The sequence below is a fragment of the Nomascus leucogenys genome, chromosome 22a, assembly GCF_006542625.1.
Source record: "Nomascus leucogenys isolate Asia chromosome 22a, Asia_NLE_v1, whole genome shotgun sequence".
Classification (NCBI taxonomy): Eukaryota; Metazoa; Chordata; class Mammalia; order Primates; family Hylobatidae; genus Nomascus; species Nomascus leucogenys.
In genome coordinates this window covers 101,803,090-101,826,011 of record NC_044402.1, presented here as the reverse complement: position 1 = coordinate 101,826,011, position 22,922 = coordinate 101,803,090, and the positions used below count along the sequence as shown (strand labels likewise).

At 38.5% G+C, this 22,922-nt stretch overlaps 1 protein-coding gene and 1 pseudogene across 4 annotated transcripts in view; both read left to right on the top strand.

Annotated features, from left to right (window-relative positions):
* TRAK2 (trafficking kinesin protein 2) overlaps window positions 1-22,922 on the top strand; it is a 90,885-nt gene that overhangs the window by 19,879 nt on the left and 48,084 nt on the right. For all 4 annotated transcript variants that reach the window (XM_030803951.1, XM_030803949.1, XM_030803950.1 and 1 more), the window contains exon 2: window positions 11,370-11,659. In XM_030803951.1, the coding sequence (XP_030659811.1) occupies window positions 11,569-11,659 (91 nt within the window). In that variant the 5' untranslated portion in view covers window positions 11,370-11,568. The remainder of the gene's footprint in view (window positions 1-11,369; window positions 11,660-22,922) is intronic.
* On the top strand, window positions 18,918-22,054 carry LOC100595534 (annotated as a pseudogene).

Sequence of the window (22,922 nt, the reverse complement as noted above, 5' to 3'; positions counted from 1 at the left end):
GATAGAAATACTAATAATAACCAGTACTTGCATAGCATTTACTATATTCTAAGACATTATTCTAAGACCTTTACATGTATTAACTCATGTTATTTCCCAATAACCCTCTGAGGTAGCTGCTACTATTATCCTCTCATAATTCACTTAATCCCCATAAAGTAGATCCTGTTATTAGGCCCACTTAACAGATGAAAAAATGAGGTCAAGTAGTTTGTCCAAGATCACCCAACCAGTAAGTGGTGAGGCTGGAGTTCAAATTTAGGCACTCTAGTTCCAGAATCCACATTCTTAACCACTGAGGTAGGCTGAATACTGGCCCTCAAAGATATGCAGTTCTTGATCCCCTGGATCCTGTGAATATTACCTTATATACCAAAAGGGCTTTGCAGACATGGCTACATTAAGGATCTTGAGATGGAAGATTAGCTGGATTATCCAGTTTGACCTTAAATGTAATCACAGGTGTCCTTATAGGAGTGAGGCAAAGGAGACTTGACAGCAGAAGAAGGCAGTGTGACAGTAGAAGCAGAGAGAAACTTGAAGATGCTATGCTGCTGGCGTAGAAGATGGTGGAAGAGACCCTGAGCCAAGTAATACAACTCTAAAAGCTAGAAAAGGCAAGGGAATGATTTTTCCCTGGAGCCTCCAGAGGGAGGTGGCATAACCCTTCTAACACCTTGGTTTTGGTCCATTGAAACCTTTTCATTTTTCTGACCTCCAGAACTGTAAGATCATAAATTGGTGTTATTTTAAGCCACTAAGTTTGTGGTAATTTGTTGTAGCAGCAATAGGAAATGTATAGCCACACTGCTATGGAGAAAGATGCTAAGTATAGTTAAGACTTTTTTGTTATTAGCAAACCTTCCTCAGACCCATGAAGGAATGAGCTTTAGGAATCATCACTCTTGATAATCCCAGCTTTATGGCACTTGAAACTTTATTAGCAGGAGCACGGTTTCTTAGTCCTTATGTCCTTCTATGTGAAGATTACTCAGAGGTAATCCTCAGACTGCATCTACTCCATACTTAAACGTGGTAGTCATTCTGGGTACACAGTTGGCTGTTGAGCCAGAAATTTAAGAAATACTAGACAGGGAGGGGTTCCAAGATGGCCAAATAGGAACAACTCCAGTCTACAGCTCCCAGCGTGAGCGACGCAGAAGACAGGTGATTTCTGCATTTCCAACTGAGGTACCAGGTTCATCTCACTGGGGCTTGTTGGACAGTGAGTGCAGCCCACGGAGGGTGAGCCAAAGCAGGGCAGGGCATCGCTTCACCTGGGAAGCGCAAAGGGTCTAAGAATTCCCTTTCCTAGCCAAGGGAAGCCATGACAGACGGTACCTGGAAAATCGGGACACTCCCACCCTAGTACTGCACTTTTCCAACAGTCTTAGCAAAGGGCACACCAGGACATTATATCCCACGCCTGGTTCGGAGGGTCCCACGCCCACAGAGCCTTGCTCACTGCTAGCACAGCAGTCCAAGATGGAACTGCAAGGTGGCAGCGAGCCTGGGGGAGGGGCGTCCGCCATTGCTGAGGCTTGAGTAGGTAAACAAAGAAGCCGGGAAGCTCAAACTGAGTGGAGCCCACCGCAGCTCAAGGAGGCCTGCCTGCCTCTGTAGACTAGTACCTCTGCGGGCAGGGCATAGCTGAACAAAAGGCAGCAGAAACTTCTGCAGACTTAAACGTCCCCGTCTGACAGCTTTGAAGAGAATAGTGGTTCTCCCAGCACGGAGTTTGAGATCTGAGAACAGACACACTGCCTCCTCAAGTGAGTCCCTGACCCCCAAGTAGCCTAACTGGGAGACACCTCCCAGTAGGGGCTGACTGACACCTCATACAGTCGGGTACCCCTCTGAGACGAAGCTTCCAGAGGAAGGATCAGGCAGCAACATTGGCTGTTCTGCAATATTTGCTGTTCTGCAGCCCCCGCTGGTGATACCCAGGCAAACAGGGTCTGGAGTGGACCTCCAGCAAACTCCAACAGACCTGCAACTGAGGCTCTTGACTGTTAGAAGGAAAACTAACAAACATAAAGGTCATCTACACCAAAACCCCATCTCTAGGTCACCATGATCAAAGACCAAAGGTAGATAAAACCACAAAGATGGGGAGAAACCAGAGCAAAAAAGCTGAAAATTCCAAAAATCAGAGTGCCTCTTCTCCTCCAAAGGAATGCAGCTCCTCGCCAGCAACAGAACAAAGCTGGATGGAGAATGACTTTGACAAGTTGACAGTAATAACAAACTTCTCCAAGCTAAAGGAAGATGTTTGAACCCATCGCAAAGAAGCTAAAAACCTTGAAAAAAAATTAGACAAATGGCTAACTAGAATAAACAGCACAGAGAAGACCTCAAATGACCTGAGGGAGCTGAAAACCATGGCACAAGAACTATGTGACGCATGTGCAAGCTTCAGTAGCCAATTCGATCAAGTGGAAGAAAGGGTATCACTCATTGAAGAACAAATGAATGAAATTAAGCGAGAAGAGAAGTTTAGAGAAAAAAGAGTAAAAAGAAATGAACAAAGCCTCCAAGGAATATGGGACTATGTGAAAAGACCAAATATACGTCTGATTGGTGTACCTGAAAGTGATGGGGAGAATGGAACCAAGTTGGAAAACACTCTTCAGGATATTATCCAGGAGAACTTCCCCAACCTAGCAAGGCAGGCCAACATTCAAATTCAGGAAATACAGAGAATGCCACAAAGATACTCCTCGAGAAGAGCAACTCCAAGATACATAATTGTCAGATTCACCAAAGTTGAAATGAAGGAAAAAATGTTAAGGGCAGCCAGAGAGAAAGGTTGGGTTACCCACAAAGGGAAACTGGCACAAGACAGGGATGCCCTCTCTCACCACTGCTATTCAATATAGTGTTGGAAGTTCTGTCTAGGGCAATCAGGCAAGAGAAAGAAATAAAGGGTATTCAATTAGGAAAGAAGAAGTCAAACTGTCCCTGTTTGGAGATGACATGATTATATATTTAGAAGACCCCATCGTCTCAGCCCAAAGTCTCCTTAAGCTGATAAGCAACTTCAGCAAAGTCTCAGGATGCAAAATCAATGTGCAAAAATCACAAGCATTCCTATACACCAATAACAGACAAACAGAGAGCCAAATCATGAGTGAACTCCCATTCACAATTACTTCAAAAAGAATAAAATACCTAGGAATCCAACTTACAAGGGATGTGAAGGACCTTCAAGGAGAACTACAAACCACTGCTCAACAAAATAAAAGAGGACACAAATAAATGGAAGAACATTCCATGTTCATGGATAGGAAGAATCAATATTGTGAAAATGGCCATACTGCCCAAGGTAATTTATAGATTCAATGCCATCCCCATCAAGCTACCAATGACTTTCTTCACAGAATTGGAAAAACCTACTTTAAAGTTCATATGGAACCAAAAAAGAGCCCACATTGCCAAGACAATCCTAAGCCAAAAGAATAAAGCTGGAGGCATCATGCCACCTGACTTCAAACTATATTACAAGTCTACAGTAACCAAAACAGCATGGTATGGATACCAAAACAGAGATATAGACCAAGGGAACAGAACAGAGCCCTCAGAAATAATACCACACATCTACAACCATCTGATCTTTGACAAACCTGACAAAAACAAGAAATGGGCAAAGGATTCCCTATTTAATAAATGGTGCTGGGAAAACTGGCTAACCATATGTAGAAAGCTGAAGTTGGATCCCTTCCTTACACCTTATACAAAAATTAATTCAAGATGGATTAAAGACTTAAATGTTAGACCTAAAACCATTAAAACCCTAGAAGAAAACCTAGGCAATACCATTCAGGACATAGGCATGGGCAAGGACTTCATGTCTAAAACACCAAAAGCAATGGCAACAAAAGCCAAAATAGACAAATGGGATCTCATTAAACTAAACAGCTTCTGCACAGCAAAAGAAACTACCATCAGAGTGAACAGGCAACCTACAGAATGGGAGAAAATTTTTGCAACCTACTCATCTGACAAAGGGCTAATATCCAGAATCTACAAAGAACTAAAACAAATTTACAAGAAAAAATCAAACAACCCCATCAAAAAGTGGGCGAAGGATACGAACAGACACTTCTCAAAAGAAGACATTTATGCAGCCAACAGACACATGAAAAAATGCTCATCATCACTGGCCATCAGAGAAATGCAAACCATAATGAGATACCATCTCACACCAGTTAGAATGGCCATCATTAAAAAGTCAGGAAACAACAGGTGCTGGAGAGGATGTGGAGAAATGGGAACACTTTTACACTGTTGATGGGACTGTAAACTAGTTCAACCATGGTGGAAGACAGTGTGGTGATTCCTCAAGGATCTAGAACTAGAAATACCATTTGACCCAGCCATCCCATTACTGGGTATATATTCCAAAGGATTATAAATCATGCTGCTATACAGACACATGCACACCTGTGTTTGTTGCGGCACCATTCACAATAGCAAAGACTTGGAACCGACCCAAATGTCCATCAGTGATAGACTGGATTAAGAAAATGTGGCACATACGCACTATGGAATACTATGCAGCCATAAAAAAAGAATGAGTTCATGTCCTTTGTGGGGACATGGATGAAGCTGGAAACCATCATTCTGAGCAAACTATCACAAGGACAGAAAACCAAACACTGCATGTTCTCACTCATAGGTGGGAATTGAACAATGAGAACACTTGGACACAGTGGGGAACATCACACACCGGGGTCTGTTGTGGGGTGGGGGGAGGGGGGGGACAGCGTTAGGAGATATACCTAACGTAAATGATGTGTTAATGGGTGCAGCACGCCAACATGGCACATGGATACATATGTAACAAGCCTATACATTGTGCACATGTACCCTAGAACTTAATAAAAAAGAAATATTAGACAGAAGACGTCATCTTTTTCTCAGGCCTGAGAGCTAGGAGGGAGCTGACAGGAGTGTGCATTTGAGTGTCTACTGTATGTTGGGTACCAAACTAGGAATTTGTCATTTTTATTTAATTCTCATGTCTGACCCTTCTTATAAAGGGTAGTTATTAATATCCCCATCTTGAAAATGAGGAATGAGACTCACAAATGTTAAATAATGGGCCCAAGGTCAGAAAAGCAGTAAATAAGGTTAAAATTCAGACTTGTTTAATGTCAGGCCACATCCATGGTACTATGTTCAGTACTGCTACTCCAAACTGATCTTTCTGAGGAGCTCAGATTTAGACAGGGCATATCCAAAGGGCTTATTTAGATCTAAAAAGTCCCCAGGAAGAGCATACCATTGCCAGATCACCCTTGACCTGGTGCACAGTCTGCAAGCTGAACAGGTTCCTGAATTGCCCTGGAAGTCAGCATTTTTGTGGTATGACTCCTTAGATGGACTTAGTTCTTAGTTCAACTTGGTTTTCTCTATTCTGGTATGCAAGAATTAAGACTAAACCATTAACAAAACCTCCAAAGTTAATTTAAAAAGCAGTTTTCTAGAACAGAGGCCTCAACCTTTCTGCCATCAGGGACTGGTTTCGTGGAAGACAATTTTTCCACGGACCAGTGGAGACGGGGAGGGTGGTTTGGGGATGATTCAAGCACTTTACATTTATTGTGCACTTTATTGCTATTATTATTACACTGTAATATGCAATGAAATAATTATACAACTCACCATAATGTGGAATCAGTGGGAGCCCTGAGCTTATTTTCCAGCAACTAGACGGTCCCTTCTGGAGGTGATGGGAGACAGTGACAGATCATCAGGTGTTAGATTCTCATAAGAAGTGGGCAACCTAGATCCCTCGCATGCACAGTTCACAATAAGTTTTGAGCTCCTGTGAGAATCTAATGCTGCCGCTGATCTGACAGGAGGCAGAGCTCAGGCAGTAATGCGAGTGATGGGGAGCGGCTGTAAATGCAGATGAAGCTTCACTCACCCACCTCATGCTGTGCAGCCTGGTTCCTGACAGGCCACAGATGGGTACAGTTCTATGGCGCAGGGGCTGGGGACCCCTGCTATAGAACAAAGATGTAGAGTCCTTAGGTGAATCATATATAATTTTTGTGTTCCTGTGTGATGTATATAAAAACAAAAATAGAAACTAAAATAAATGGTAAATGTATAATCAAATCAGCTAGTGCATAGCAGAGTGGTGGGCATAAGTTCTCAAAATTATCATTAGATTTTCACAGTGGTCTTTGATTCAGATATGATTAAAAGAACCGCAGCTCTGTTTGAGAATCAGTGTGGACCAGTATGAGAGATACTTTGTTTTATCCTATTCCTTTTCATCCTTCCCTCCTCACTATCTCTCTCTCTTTTTCTCTCTTCACAAACAAGTGTATAACTTATTACTTTAAAAAAACAAAACAAAACAATGCTTTCTGGAGTGGGGCATGGTGGCTCATGCCTGTAATCCCAGCACTTTGGGAGGCCGAGGTGGGTGGATCACCTGACGTCAGGAGTTTGAGACCAACTCGGCCAACATGGTGAAACCCCATCTCTACTAAAAATAAAAAAATTAGCCAGGCATGGTGGCAGGCGCTGTAATCTGAGCTACTTGGGAGGCTGAGGTAGGAGAATTGCTTGAACCTGGGGGGCAAAGGTTGCAGTGAGCCGAGATCGCACCATTGCACTCCAACCTGGGCAGCAAGGGTGAAACTCCATCTCAAAAAATAAAAATTAAAAAAAATGCTTTCTTAGAAATTGAAAATAACATTTAAATGCACTTATGGATGTAGAAAGTAGAAGTCTGTTGTTTACCTAAATTCTGTGGAAATAGTGATCTAATTACAAGTATGTAAATATGGAAGGAGACCCTGTTTAAGAAGTTAATATAGGAAATCTTTGATTTAGGTAGATGGTTATTTTATGACTGAACTATTTTTCTACTGTAGAACAGGTGTTGGTCAACTTTTTCTGTAAAGAGACACATTGTATTCTAGGCTCTGTGGACTACGAAGTCCTTAAAATTACTAAGCTCTGCTGTTGTAGCATGAAAGTAACCAATTGACAATACTTAAATAAGTGTGGCTGTATTCCAATAAAACTTCCTTTGTGGACACTGGAAATTGAATTTCATAATTGTCACGTTACATAATATTATGCTTTGCCTTCCAGCCATTTGAAAGTATAAAAATCATTCTTAACTCACAGGTTGTACAAAAACAGATGGCAGGCCGGGCGCGGTGGCTCACTCCTGTAATCCCAGCACTTTAGGAGGCCAAGGCGGGCGGATCACGAGGTCAGGAGATCGAGACTATCCTGGCTAACACAGTGAAACCCCGTCTCTACTAAAAAAAATACAAAAAAAATTAGCCGGGCAAGGTGGCGGGTGCCTGTACTCCCATCTACTCGGGAGGCTGAGGCAGGAGGATGGCGTGAACCCGGGAGTCAGAGCTTGCAGTGAGCCAAGATAGCGCCACTGCAGTCCGGCCTGGGCGAAAGAGTGAGACTCCGTCTCAAAAAAAAAAAACCAAAAACAAACAAACAAAAAAACAGGTGGTAAGCCAAAGTTGGCTGTGGGCCAAATTTGCTGACCATGCACTAGATAGCCTGTTATACACTAGTGCATATTTATAAACTAGTGCACAGTTACAAACTAGTGCATGATTTGCTGATCATTCACTAGATAGCTGGTTATACACTAGCACATTTATTCTTAGATTTCCATTGCCATTCTGTTTTTGTAAAATGTATCACTAGGTTCCTCACTAGATTCCTAAACTATAAATCTAGGTCTTTGGAGTGTTAGAATTTAAAAGACCTTGATAAAAATTATATGTTACATAAAGACTTACATAGCAGGTGATATTTGGTTCCCTACCCAAAAATGATCATTTCCCCCTTGGTTGGCAGAGGCCCTAGTTCAGATTTTGCTCAGGTAGCCAGTGATTGTGTACCTCAGGGAAGATTGCTTTCTTCTTCTTTCCAAGTTCAAGGTGTGATGCTTTATTGGTTTGACTCATTATAATTCTATTTCCTTTATAGTGACTGGTTTAGGGGTGACAATTCTGGACAATACGATATGTGGAAAAGAATTCAGTTGCATACGATGGACTTTTCCTGGAATATGAAAAATGAATTTTTGACAACTGGAATTAAAATTAAAGTATCTGAATTAATATATTAGAGTTTTACTTTATGTTGCACTGGCTAACACAGATTACTATACTGGCAAACATATTTCAAGAAAATAGTTATGTATATAAAATATAATCTTTTTTTTCTTTACCAAGACTGATTTTATTTAAAATACACTTGGAAGAGATGACTATTGATCTAAGCATTTCCCTATCACTTTTAAAATTGTGTATTATATACTTTGTATTATATAGTACAGTACTTAGTTGCAGTAAAAGACATGTAAAATTTGCCATTTTAACCACCTTAAAGTGTATAATTCAGTGAAATTTATTATAGTATATTTACAGTGTTGTGCCACCATCACCACTAATTCATCAAATTTAAAAACAATTTTTTTTAAGCCAAATTTAGCAGTGAGGGACTATATACCAACTTTAATGACACTAATGTTAATAAGTTCTGATAACCCACTGCCATCGAGCCAGCTGTAATTAATCAAATTTTCATCATCCTAAAAGGAATCCCCATACTTATTAAGCAGTCACTCCCTATTCTCCCCTCTCCCTAGTTCCTGATAACTACTAATTGGCTTTGTCATTGTGGATTTGCCTATTTTGGATATTTTATATAAATGGAATCATGTGGCTGGCTTCTTCCACTTAGCATGTTTTTAGGGTTCACTCACATTTATTCAGCATGTATCAGTACCAGAATCTTAAAGTATTTATTAAAATTTTCTGAGTTCAAATATAGAAAAATTAGGACTGGGTGCAGTGGCTCATGCCTGTAATCTCAGTGCTTTGGGAGTTGAGGCAGGAGGATCACTTGAGGCCAGGAGTTCAAGGCTATAGTGAGCTATGATTGCACCACTGCACACCAGCCTGGGTGACAGAGCAGCAGAGCAAGACCCTGTCTCATATATGTGTGTGTGTGTGTGTGTGTGTGTGGTATTGTTGTTGTTGCTGTTATTATTCCAACATAAATAAACTCCTTTTTTGGGAAGGACTGCTATTTATTATGTCTCTTTTTTCTTTAGTAAAATGTTTTATCATTTACAAAGTAATAGAAATTAGTAAGAAATGGAAACCCCATACCAATAACCACAGAAGTGTTTTAAATTTTACCAGTCTGTGGAGATCTGAAAGTCTAGGTGTTGGGAAATCGTGGTCTGTACTCACTAAACTCCACTCTTAGCATCTCACTTAACGACACCTTGCAGCCTGTCTTTGGATCCAATCTCTTGGCTGAACTGGTTTCTGGAAAGTTATCATTGATTTTATGGTCCCTTACACCTTTTTTAATAAACCAAATTTTCCCTTTGACTTTTGTATAATGTTTAATTCTGTTCACATTCTATCTCTGAAACTCTCCTCCCTAGGATTTGCTCAAAGTGCTTGTCTATTCTTCTGCCTCAGTAACCGTTTTCAGTCTCCTTTATTTACTTTGTTCCTTTCTACTTCTTGAGGGTAACTCTCTTGTAAAACATTGAATATTTATGATGCCTGTGAAGAACAGACATGAGAATGAATTAACTATAAGTAGAAGCCACAAGTTGCCAAGCAGAGACTGTCTTGATACAAACCAAATAAGTAGAATTGAACAGTTTTACTGATGACAGTTCCTGATTTTTTTAAGTATGTACATATATTTAGTACATTATATTCCTTTGTATGTTCCACTGTTATTAAACCATTTATTTATAGACATTTAGTTCCAGTTGTGTGGTATGTGCTTTTTTTTTCCCCCCAAACCAATACTGTATGGGCATCCTTATCCCTACATCTTGGCACACTTCATGAGTATATCCATTGTGTAAATTCCTGGTGGTAGAACTGTTAAGTTACAGCATGTGTGCATTTAAAAGTTTGGTAGACATTGCCAAATAGCCTTCTGAAAGCTTGTTCCAATTTGCACCTTTTTTTTTTTTTTTTTTTTTTTTTTTTTTCAGACAGAGTCTTGCTCTGTCACCCAGGCTGGAGTGCAGTGGTGCAATCTTGGCTGACTGCAACCTCTGCCTCCCAGGCTCAAGCGATTCTCCTGCTTGAGCCTCCCAAGTAGCTAGGATTACAAGCACCTACCACCACACCCAGCTAATTTTTGTATTTGTAGTAGAGACAGGGTTTCACCATGTTGGCCAGGCTGGTCTGGAACCCCTGACCTCAAGTGATCGGCCCACCTCAGCCTCCGAAGGTGCTGAGATTACAGGCATGAGTCACCATGCCCAGCCCCAATTTGCACTTTTATCAACAGAGTATAAGAGTGCTTCTTTCTCCACACCATCTCCAGCAAAGAATATAATAAAACTTAATGTTTGCTAATCTAGTGGGTGAACTTTTTTTTGTTTATATTTTTGTTTTAATTATGAGTGAAGTTGAGCATCTGTTTTATCAGTGGTTCTCAACCCCAGGGATGATTTTTGCCCCCACCAGGAGACATCTGGCAATGTCTGGAGACATTTTGGATAAAACTGGAGAGGGTCTGGGGAAGCGATTCTACTGGCACTTAGTGGGTAAAAGATCCTGCAATGCACATGACGGAGCAATAACTGGCCCAAAATGTTAATTTTCCAAGATTAAAAAACCCTGTTTTGTATTATTCCATTTCGTCGTCTTCATTGGTTTATTATCTGTAATTCTTGAGTTTTTTAATTGGTTGGTTTCAGGTTTATGGTGTACTTCTGTAACTTATCACAGTCTATCTTCAAGCCATATGTTACTATTTCATGTGTAATATAAAAGCCTTACAACAGTATACCCATTTCCCTGCTCCTGGCCTTCATGCTACTGCAAAACATTCTACTTCTACATGTTATAGACTCAACAATATGTTATTAGTGTATTACTTTAAACAGTTATCTTTTTAAAAAATTAAGCACCTTTATTTAAATATAATTAACATGCATCAAATTACACATTTCAAGTGTACAATTTAACCACTTTTGATATGCATTTGTAAAACCATCACCACAGTCAAAATAATAAACATATTCATCATTCCAAAAACTCTTCTCCTGCCCCTTAGTAATTCCTCCCTTAACTCCAGGCAGCCACTGATCTGCTTTCTGTCACTATAGATAAGTGGACATTTTCCAGAATTTTATGTAAATGAAGTCATAAACTGTGTACTCTTTTTTTGTCTGACTTCTTTCTTCCAGCATAATTATGAGATTTATCCATGTTGTATGTATCATTAGAAAAACATTTTTCATGACGGACATTTTGATTAATTAGATTCCTGTTGTTAAAGAGCATGCTGAGTTCTAGTCACTTGATATGTTTTTGTTTTAGGTCATGACTGTCCAAAGTATGATAATCACATGAGAGTGCTCATTGCTACGGATGTCATTTGACTCATCAGAGAAAATCTGTCTAAAAGAAAATATCCATGTGACCAAATCCATTTCATTATTGAATGGCTTGATGGATTTCCTTTACTCTGATTCATACCAAAGCTGTCCTTCTCAACCAAAGCAAGAAAGGATCCTGCATGAGTCAATCCCAGAATGCAATTTTTACATCACCAACAGGTGAAGAAAACCTCATGAATAGCAATCACAGAGACTCGGAGAGCATCACTGGTAAGTCCAGTTTAATAAATATTGAAGTGCTATCGCTTACTGGAGAAAATGCAAATGCCTCAGTCCAGCATGTATGACCTATCATGATGAAACCCAAGCCTCCCTTTCTAGTCTGATGTCCTCAGGGAAAAACTGAATTAATCTCTCCATCCCCTGTGTCTCCTGACGCTTTAACAGAATCTGCCTTTCATGTTGTTTCTTGTCTATGTCGGACTCCCCTGCACCCTGTGAACCCCTGGTGAGTAGTAGCTGCATCATATCCATCTGATCTCCACAGGGCAAGGACAGAGTTACCTGTGTTTGTATACCCTGCAGGTACCTAACAACAATGCCTGGCACACAAGACTCTTGGGGCGTACAGCATATAACAAACATACATACAGGCCCGTAACACCTTATCTGTAAGACTAAATCAAAAAACTCTGAGCACTCAAAGTTTTTTTCTACACTTTTATTCAAAAACTCATTTGCCCAGAAAACCAGACTTTGGCTGTTTCTAGACTTAACTCATTTAGTTTGAATACTCATATTTGCTGAAGATGTATTTATATATTTAAATATGAGGTGCTGCTGCAAAACCAGTTGGGGATGTTATATAACATACAGTTAATGTACAGTGCCACTTTTCTAAAAATCTGAAAAATTCTGAATTCTGAAACCCATGAAAACCCAAAGGTTTTTTTTAACTTATCATCATTGGAGGTATGTTTATTAAGATACAATAAAATACACTCATTTTAAGTGTACAGTTTGAGTTTTGAAAAAAATATGCATTCAGTGTAACCACCAGTACAAGCAAGTTTGAGAAGTTTTTATCATCCCACAGAAAGTTCCCTTGTACACAAATCTCCCCACCCCTCACCTCTGATTCCAAACAACCACTAATCTGCTTTCTGCCACTTTAAATTAAATTTGCTTGTTCTAGAATTTCATGTAAATTGAATCTGTGTCTTTTGTGTCTGCCTTCTTTTGTACAGCAAAATGTTTTTGAGATTTATCCACTTGTGAAAAGTATCAGAAGTTTATTCTTTGTATTGCTAAGCTGGAACTTACTCATCTCTGCTATTGTAGCAGAAAGGCAGCCATGGACAGGACATGAAAAAATGAATGTGACTGTGTTTCAATAAAACTTGATTTACAAAACCAGGCAGGGCAGCAAGCTGAAGCTGGCCTGTGGGCTGTCGTTTGCTGACCTCTGCTGTACATCAACACTTGGTAATGTCAGTGGTTTTGATTTTAGCCATTCTAGTAGGTATGTACTGGTATCTCTGTGATTTTAATTTATATCTTCCTGATGACTCATGATGTTGAGCACCTTTTCATGTGCTTATTGGCCATATCTAGATTTTATTTTGAGTTGTTTATTCAAATCATTTGCCCATTAAAAATGTATCTTACTATTGAAATGTGTTGAATTCTAAGTGTTCTTTACATGTTCTAGATGTAAGTCCTTTGTTAGATAAATGGACCGTATTTTCCCCCAGACTTTGGCTTGCCTTTTCATCTTCTTACTGGTGTCTTTTGAAGAGCGGTTTTAAATTTTGATGGAGTTTTATCAGTTTTTGCTACTATAATTCATATTTTTGTGTTGTTTCTAAGAAATCTTCACATAAAAAGTTTTATAGTTTTTACTTCTACTTTTAAGTCAGTAGTGTACTTTTTTGAGTATGGAATTAGGTTAGGGTCCAAGTTTTTGTTTTTTGCTTTCCAATTGGATATTTCATTGTTTCTTTACCATTTGTTAAAAACGGTCTCTTTACCCTTATTGAAATACCTTGATAATTTCATTGTCGTATATATATGGTTCTATTTCTGAACTCTATCCTGTTCCTTTAATCCCTAAGTCTATCTTTACAGAAATACCACATTGTCTTATTTGCTGTAATTCTATAGTAAATCTTGAAATCAGATAATATAAATTCTCCAACTTTACTCTTTTTCAAAAATTATTTTGGACATTTAAGATTTTTCACATTTGTATATAAATTGTATAATCTGCTTGTCAACACTGAGCCCAGGAGTTCAAGACCAGTCTGGGCAACATAGTGAGACCCCATCTCTACAAAAAATAACAGCTGGGCGTGATGGCATGCAGCTGTAGTCCCAGCTACTAGGGAAGCTGAGGCAGGAGGGTAACTTGAGCCCAGGAGATTAAGGCTGCAGTGAGCTATGATTATGCCATTGCACTCCAGCCTGAACAACAGAATGAGAGACCCTGTCCCTAATAATAATAACCAGCTTGTCATTTTCTCCCAAAAAAGAATGCTGGAATTTTTAAAGAAATTACATAGACTCTGTAGAGAATTGATAATTTAAGAATAGTGAGTCTCCTAATCCATAAACTTGATATATCTCTCCATTTACTTAGGTCCTCTTTAATTTCTCTTAACAGTATTTTATAGTTTTTATTGTATAAGTCTTGCACATATTTTGTTAAATTTAGTCTTAAGTATTTTTTAAATGGCACTATTTAATTTCATTCTTCTACTGTGTGTTACTACTATATAGAAATGAAATTGATTTTTTTAATGTTGACCATACATTCTACAACTTCGCTTAACCTACTAGTTTTAGTAACTTTTTGGTAGATTTCTTAGAGTTTTCTACATACACTATAATGTCTGCAAATGGAGACAATTTTACATATTCCTTTTCAATCTGGATGCCTTTTATTTATTTTTCTTGCCTTACTGAATGAGACATGATCTCAGTATATTGTTGAATAAAAATGGTAAGAACAAACATCCTTGACATATTTCCAATCTGAGGAGAAAAGTTACAGTATTTGACCATTAAGTCTCTTGAGAATACCCTATATTAAATTGAGAAGATATCGTTCTCTTCCAAGTTGGATGAGAAGTTTTTAGCATGAATTTTGTCAAATGCCTATTTTGCTTCTGTTGAAATGTTCATATGGTTTTTCTTCCTTTGTCTATTAGTGTGGTGAATTCTGTTGGTTTAGTTTTGAATTTTAAACCAGACTTGCATTCCTGGAAAAAACTACTTGGTTATGATATATTATCTTTTTTCTATATGACCAGTTATATTTACTAGTGTTTTGTTAGGGAGTGTGTGTGTATGTGTGTGTGTGTCTGTGTCCTTCCTAGTCCCGTTAGTAAGGGTTATTGGTTTGTACTTCTTTCTTTTTTTCTTTTTTTTTTTTTTTGCAATGTCTTGTTGCTTTATTTTGATACTGAGGTAATACTGACCTTGTAAAATGAGTTGTGAAGTATGCCTTCCTCTGTGTTTGGAAAAAGTTTGTGTGGAATTGGTATCATATTATTTTTCATGTTTTTACTTTTTAAACTCATCTGAATCTTTACATTTAAAGGGCATCTCCACAGATAACTTATAATGGGGTCTTTTCTAAAAAGAAAATCCAGTCTGATCATCTGTACTTTGTATTTGCAGTATTTGGACCATTTAATTTTAATGTAATTATCACTTTAGTTGAGTCTACTGTACTCCTATTTTCTATTTTTCTATTTGTTCCTTCTTCTGTTTTTTTCTCATTTTCTTTTTTTAAATTTATTTTATTTTATTTTAATTCTACTGTTGACATATTAGCTGTACCTCTTATTTTTCTCAGTGCTTGCTCTAGGTTGCAATACATACCTTTAACTTATCAAAGCCCATCTTCAAATAACATTATATTTAATACAGTGACACTCTTAAAACAATGTTCTTCCATTTCCCCCTACCATTCTACGTATTATTATTACTATGCCTTTTACATCTACATATATTATATACATAATACATTATGACTTTTGCTTTAAATTGCTAATTATGAATTGAATAAATTATGAAAATAAAAGGCTTATGTATTACCTACAGATTTAGCATTCTATTATTTCTTTTCTAGAATGAAGTTCCCATCCCATATCCTTTTTGCCTGAATAACTTTAACATTTCCTGGGATATGGGTTAGCTGGCAATGAATAGCCATAGTTTTCTGCTTGTGTGAAAAATAAATTTTTTTTTTTTTTTTTGAGAAAGGGTCTCATTCTGTTCCCCAGGCTGGAGTACAGTGACACGATCATGGCTCACTGCAGCCTGAACCTCTTGGGCTCAAGTGATCCTCCCATCTCAGCCTCCTGAGTAGCTTGGACAACAGGCATGCGCAAACCCAGCTAATTTTTTCTTCTTCTTCTTCTTCTTTTTTTTTTTTTTTTAATGTAGAGTCAGGGTTTCACTATGTTGCCAAGCTGGTCTTTTTTTTTTTTTTTTTTTTTTTTGAGACGGAGTCTCGCTCTGTCGCCCAGGCTGGAGTGCAGTGGCGCAATCTCGGCTCACTGCAAGCTCTGCCTCCCAGGTTCACGCCATTCTCCTGCCTCAGCCTCTCCGAGTAGCTGGGACTACAGGCGCCCGCCACTACGCCCGGGTAATTTTTTGTATTTTTAGTAGAGACGGGGTTTCACTGTGGTCTCGATCTCCTGACCTCGTGATCCGCCCGCGTCGGCCTCCCAAAGTGCTGGGATTACAAGCGTGAGCCACCGCCCGCGCCAAGCTGTCTTGACTCCTGGCCAAGCAGTCCTTCACTTTGACCTCCAATGCTGGATACAGGAGTGACTACCATGCTGCTATTTCACCTTTTTTGAAAGATGTTTTTCACTGGCACGTGATTCTAAATTGGCTTTTTGTCCATGTGTTTTAATAATGCTGTTCCATTGTCATCTATCTTGAAATGAATAGTTTGCATTCACTCTTTGTTCCCTTAAATGTAATGTTCTTTTTTTCCTATCTCTCTGCTTTTAGGATTTTCTTCTTTATCACTGGTTTTTAGCAATTTTGCTTTGATGTGGTTTTCTTTGTATTTATCCTGCATGGAGTTGAGATTCTTTGAACTATAGACTTACTGTTTTAATTAAACTTGGAAGACTTCGGCCACTGTTTTTTCAAATATTTTTTTCTGTTCCTGCCTCTTTTTTCTTCTGGGACTGCAGACGGCTTGATATGACACAGCCACTGATGTTCTGTTCAGTTTTCTCCCCCCAATCTTTTTTTCTCTGTGCTTCATTTTAGATAATTTCTATTGCTATACCTTCAAGTTTACTGTTCTTTTCTTCTGGAGAATATCTAATCTGTTTATCTTATCTAGTGAATCTTTCATTTTAGATACTGTACTCTAGTTCTATTTGAGTTTTTAAAATGCAGGCATATCTTCTGTTTCTCTTTCTATTACGTTCATATTTTCCCTTTAAATCTTTGAGCATATTAAAAATAGCTGTGTTTAAATTGCTGCTTACTAATTCTGTTATTTCTGTCATTACAGGTCTGTTTCTGTTGACTCATTTCCCTCCTGGTTATGGATTACATTTGGTTTATTTTTGCATATCTAGTAATTTTGTATGGACTGGTGAATATTATGAATGTTACATTGTTAGGTGTTTAGGTTTTGTTGTCTTCCTTGGAAAAGTGTTAAAATTTATTTTGGCAAGACTTTAAGTTATTTGCTGATAAGGTTAACCCTTTGAGGCTTGTTTTTCATCTTTGTTATGTAGGTCTATAGATCATACTCTAGACCATGCTCTAGTATGCTTGATTCTAGCACTGATTTCATTCTCTTACTGGTAGGCTTGACTGGGAAAAAATGGACATATGGAAGACATTTGGAGGATAAAATGGTAAAGAAGGAGTTGTCAAGCCTGGGCAAGAGTAGTAAATGGAACATTATCAGAATATGGAAGCAAGGTGGAAGAGCTAGTCTAAAGAATATTTAGCTTAATCTACTAAGCCTGGATTGTACAGTCATTTTTAATGTTAAATTTTGGAAGTAGGGAATTATTCTAGTCTAGAAGAGATACTACGGACTAGTATCTCTTGTAATGAATGTCACTTTTGTTCTTCATTTCCACTGTACCATTGAATACCTAATAGTCTGTTTTTAGCTCTGCATTTATTTATAGTCAGCTTTTCTTCCCGAGTATTAAAATGACAATCTCTATGTAATATATGTGTGGCAGGAAAAATTTGGATAATCACATGGAACTTGTAATAATAGAATTTGGATATATGTTCAGGTCTCCTATTTAAGAGGTCTGTAAGGATTGAGAGCTTATTTAGAACCATATTTAAGGTTTTAAATCTGCCCCATCTCTATCTCATTGTGGTGATCAAGCCACTGCTTCTCCTTCTGGGTGACTAGGGATGTCTGATATTGCCAGCCTCCTTGTATTAAACTTATTAAAATGTCATTGTGAAGTCAAGGTCAAATAGTAGGAATTTACTCTCTTAATGATTTGTTTTCTTAACCAGTACTTTGTTGTTCTTTGCCAGAGCTAGAGCATGTTTCATTATACTACCCACAAAGGAAATACCACATCTCTTTAAAAGTGAGAGGGTTGATATGACATCCTGTACTTTCTCTATTTTAAGCCCTAGTATTTTAAGCATGTTAACAGGAATAACTCTCCTTTTTTGTAAACAGCTAAGTTTGGGAGGTGTTAAATGATGGGCAGTACTGGGAACAGGAAGATAGTGGCAGATACATAAAAACACAAAAGCTGTTTGTTCAGAGATGGGGGAGGGGGTGTTGTAGGCGTGCAAGTGAGAGAGTAGTGAGGTAAATAGTATTCAGTGAGTACCTATGATCTGCCAGATACCCTGGGTGCCTTAATTGCTTATTTTAGTTACTTCTTACTACTGTTGTGTGTGATAAATGATCTTTATTTTACAAATGAGAGAAATTAAGGCTCTGAAAGGATAAACCGTGTGTCTAACAATTAGTAGAGGAGTCAGATTCAGAAGCTACGTCTGATGCCAAAACCCATGATCTTTCTAATATTAAGAATGAAAAATAGAACAATAAGTAGATTAGACACCTGGAGGAATTAGGAGATATGTAGGACTAATACTGTATGTTGGAGACATGATGTATAGGAACTTGCTTTCTAGGACAGGTTGTCAGCCTTTGTCCTGTAAATGGCAGATAGCAACAAGAATGGGTACGGTGCTGGATAGGAAGTCGAGACCCAAGTCTGGTGGTTCTAGTGTCCTCGGCAAGTTACCCAGCTTTAAGTCTCAGTTTCCTTATCTAGGAGGCAGGATTGGATGGTTTCTGAAAGTATCTTCTACCTTTAATACTCTGTAATTATTTAGATACTATAGCAACCTTATTTTAGCAGTCTTGATTTGATCTCTAGGTGTAAAAACTCAATAGTAATACAGTAATAAAAATAGCTGACAATAGGTCTTTCAGTCTTTTTCCCCCTCCCTTAGTCTTCGTCCCCAGTCCCTCCCCTCCCTATCCCTTTCTCTCCTCCAGCTCAGGCGGTGTTTGTGCCCACGGGGGCGGTGGAGGCGATGGAGTAAGCAGGAGGCAGCTGCCAGGTGCGAAGGCAGAGCAGGAACAGCCTGTGTTTAGGGGGGTGGGGAAAAGAGGCCCAGTTCCGCCCCTCCTGGAAGGAGAGGGAAAAGGTAACTATAACTACCCCATATTGCAGCCATGGAGTCCAGGCTTAATAAATTGAAGAGTACTGTTACAGAAGTAACAGCTGATGTCACTAGTGCTGTAATGGGAAATCCTGTCACTAGAGAATTTGATGTTGGTCGACACATTGCCAGTGGTGGCAATGGGCTAGCTTGGAAGATTTTTAATGGCACAAAAAAGTCAACAAAGCAGTGGCTGTTTTTGTCTTTGATAAAAAATGATTGACAAATATCAAAAATTTGAAAAGGATCAAATCATTGATTCTCTAAAATGAGGAGTCCAACACTTAACTCGACTTCAACACCCTCGACTTCTTACTGTCCAGCATCCTTTAGAAGAATTCAGGGATTGCTTGGCATTTTGTACAGAACCAGTTTTTTGCCAGTTTAGCCAGTGTTCTCGGTAACTGGGAAAATCTCCCTTTCCCTATATCTCCAGACATTAAGGATTATAAACTTTATGATGTAGAAACCAAATGTGGTTTGCTTCAGGTTTCTAAAGGATTGGTATTCTTGCATAGCAGTGTGAAAATGGTACATGGAAATATTACTCCTGAAAATACAATTTTGAATAAAAGTGGAGCCTGGAAAATAATGGGTTTTGATTTTTGTGTATCATCAACCAATCCTTCTGAACAAGAGCCTAAATTTCCTTGTAAAGGATGGGACTCAGATTTACCTTCATTGTGTCTTCCAAATCCTGAATATTTGGCTCCAGAATACACACTTTATGTGAGCTGTGAAACAGCCAGTGATATGTATTCTTTAGGAACTGTTATGTATGCTATATTTAATAAAAGGAAACGTATATTTGAAGTCAATAAGCAAGATATTTATAAGAGTTTCAGTAGGCAGTTGGATCAGTTGAGTTATTTAGGATCTAGTTCACTTACAAATATACCTGAGGAAGTTCGTGAACATGTAAGGCTACTGTTAAATGTAACTCCGACTGTAAGACCAGATGCAGATCAAATGATAAGATTCCTTTCTTTGATGATGTTGGTGCAGTAACACTGCAATATTTTGATACCTTATTCCAAAGAGATAATCTTCAGAAATCACAGTTTTTCAACGGACTGCCAAAGGTTCTACTGCCCAAGCATGTCATTGTGCAGAGAATTTTGACTTGACTTCAGAATTTGTAAACCCTGACATAGTGCCTTTTGTTTTGCCCAGTGTTCTACTGATCATTGAGGAATGTGCCAAAGAAGAATATGTCAAATTAATTCCACCTGAACTTGGCCCTGTGTTTAAGCAGCAGGAGCCAATCCAGATTTTGTTAATTTTCCTACAAAAAATGGATTTGCTACTAACCAAAACCCCTCCCAATGAGATAAAGAACAGTGTTCTACCCATGGTTTACAGAGCACTAGAAGCTCCTTCCATTCACTACCAGTAGCTGTCTTAACATCATTCCAACCTTTGCAAATCTTATAGAATACCCATCATGAAACATACTTTGATACCAAGAATTAAAAATGCCTGTCTACAAACGTCTTCCCTTGTTGTTCGTGTAAATTCATTGGTGTGCTTAGGAAAGATTTTGGAATACTTGGATAAGTGGTTTGTACTTGATGATATCCTACCCTTCTTACAACAAATTCCATCCAAAGAATCTGCAGTCCTCATGGGTATTTTAGGCATTTACAAATGTACTTTTACTCATAAGTTGGTAATCACCAAAGAGCAGCTGACTGGAAAAGTATTGCCTCATCTTATTCCCCTGAGTATTGAAAACAATCTTAATCAGTTCAATTCTTTCATTTCCATCATAAAAGAGATGCTGAATAGATTGGAATCTGAACATAGAACAACTTCATATAATGCAAGAACAACAGAAATCTTTGGTCATAGGAAATCAAATGAACGTTTCTGAGGAGACAAAAGTTACAAATATTGGGAATCAGCAAATTGACAAGGTTTTTAACCACATTGGAGCAGACCTTCTGACTGACAGTGCTTCTGAAAATAAAGAGGATGGGTTTCAGAATAAACATAAAAGAGCATCACTTACACTTGAAGGAAGACAAAAATTAGCAAAAGAACAAGAGCAGGCACAGAAGTTGAAAAGCCAGCAGCCTCTTAAACCCCAAGTGTACACACCTTGTTGCTACTGTTAAACAGACTAAGGACTTGACAGACACATTGATGGATAATATGTCATCTTTGATTAGCCTTTCTGTTAGTACCCCTAAACCTTCTGCTTCAAGTACATTCACTTCTGTTCCTTCCATGGGCATTGGCATGATGTTTTCTACACCAGTTGATAATACAAAGAGAAATTTGACAAATGGCCTAAATGCCAATATGGGCTTTCAGACATCAGGATTCAACATGCCTGTTACTACAAACCAGAACTTCTACAGTAGTCCAAGCACAGTTGGAGTGACCAAAATGACTCTGGAACACCTCCCACTTTGCCAAACTTCAGTGCTTTGAATGTTCCTCCTGCTAGTGTGAAACCGACCCAACAAAGACCCACAGATATGTCTGCCCTTAATAATCTCTTTGGCCCTCAGAAATCCAAAGTTAGCATGAACCAATTATCACAACAGAAACCAAATCAGTGGCTTAATCAGTTTGTACCTCCTCAAGGTTCTCCAGCTATGGGCAGTTCAGTAATGGGAACACAGATGAACATGATAGGACAATCTGCCTTTGGTACGCAGGGTAATCCTTTCTTCAACCCACAGAACTTTGCATAGCCACCAACTGCTATGACCAGTAGCAGTTCAGCTAGCAATGATTTAAAAGATCTTTTTGGGTGAGGTGTCTATTTTGAAGGATTATTTCAGTTTCAATCATGGGTAAGCTGATTTACATCTTTATATAGTTGGCTTGGAGGAACTACTTCTATGGGACAGTGAATGGTTCTGTGACAGAAAACATCTGTGTCCATGCCAGCATAGTAGTTGTATGGACTTCTAACCAGTTGAGTTTTTTAAAAGCATTGAGGATTTTTTTCCTCTTACCAACTCTTCTTCAGGTTTTTTTTTGTTTTTTTTTTTTTGAGACGGAGTCTCGCTCTGTCGCCCAGGCTGAAGTGCAATGGCGCTATCTCAGCTCACTGCAATCTTCGCCTTCCGGGTTCACACCATTCTCCTGCCTCAGCCTCCCTAGTAACTAGGACTACAGGCGCCCGCCACCACGCTTGGCTAATTTTTTTTTTTTTTTTGTATTTTTCATAGAGACAGGGTTTCACTGTGTTAGCCAGGATGGTCTCTATTTCCTGACCTTGTGATCCACCGACCTCGACCTCCCAAAGTGCTGGGATTACAGGCGTGAGCCACCACACCTGGCCCCTCTTCAGGTTTTTAAAGACCCAACCCTTCCCAATCTCAAAGAGAAAAAGGACAACTGAGTTATCTTGAATAGCTGAATTTTTTAATCAAATGTTTATTTTGGCTTGTGAATCTTGGTGTTATTTAAAAAATTGAGTTGATGGTCATTGCAAGCTCATCTATTAAGTACTACATGGTACACAGTCCACCTTCACAAGTCATTAGTGTTAATTTTAATATGTAAAAAATCTTGATGCTGTATTGATTTGCTTGCATTTAAGATGACAGTGAGAAAATGATAAGCATAAAGAGATCAGGTTATTTGCTTTTTCCAAACTTACTTTTCAGGTGAACTAATGTTTAGTACAAAGAGACTGAGCAAATACTACAAAATTTAACTTAACCTACATTTCATTGGCTAACCATCTTAAATGCAAGCTAGTCATTGTAAATTATATTTTAGCATGGTCTGCCTCAAATGGTAATGTATTTTTCTGCATTCACTTGGATATATTTAGTCACTTTGGTATATGCTGATTTGTTTGGATATT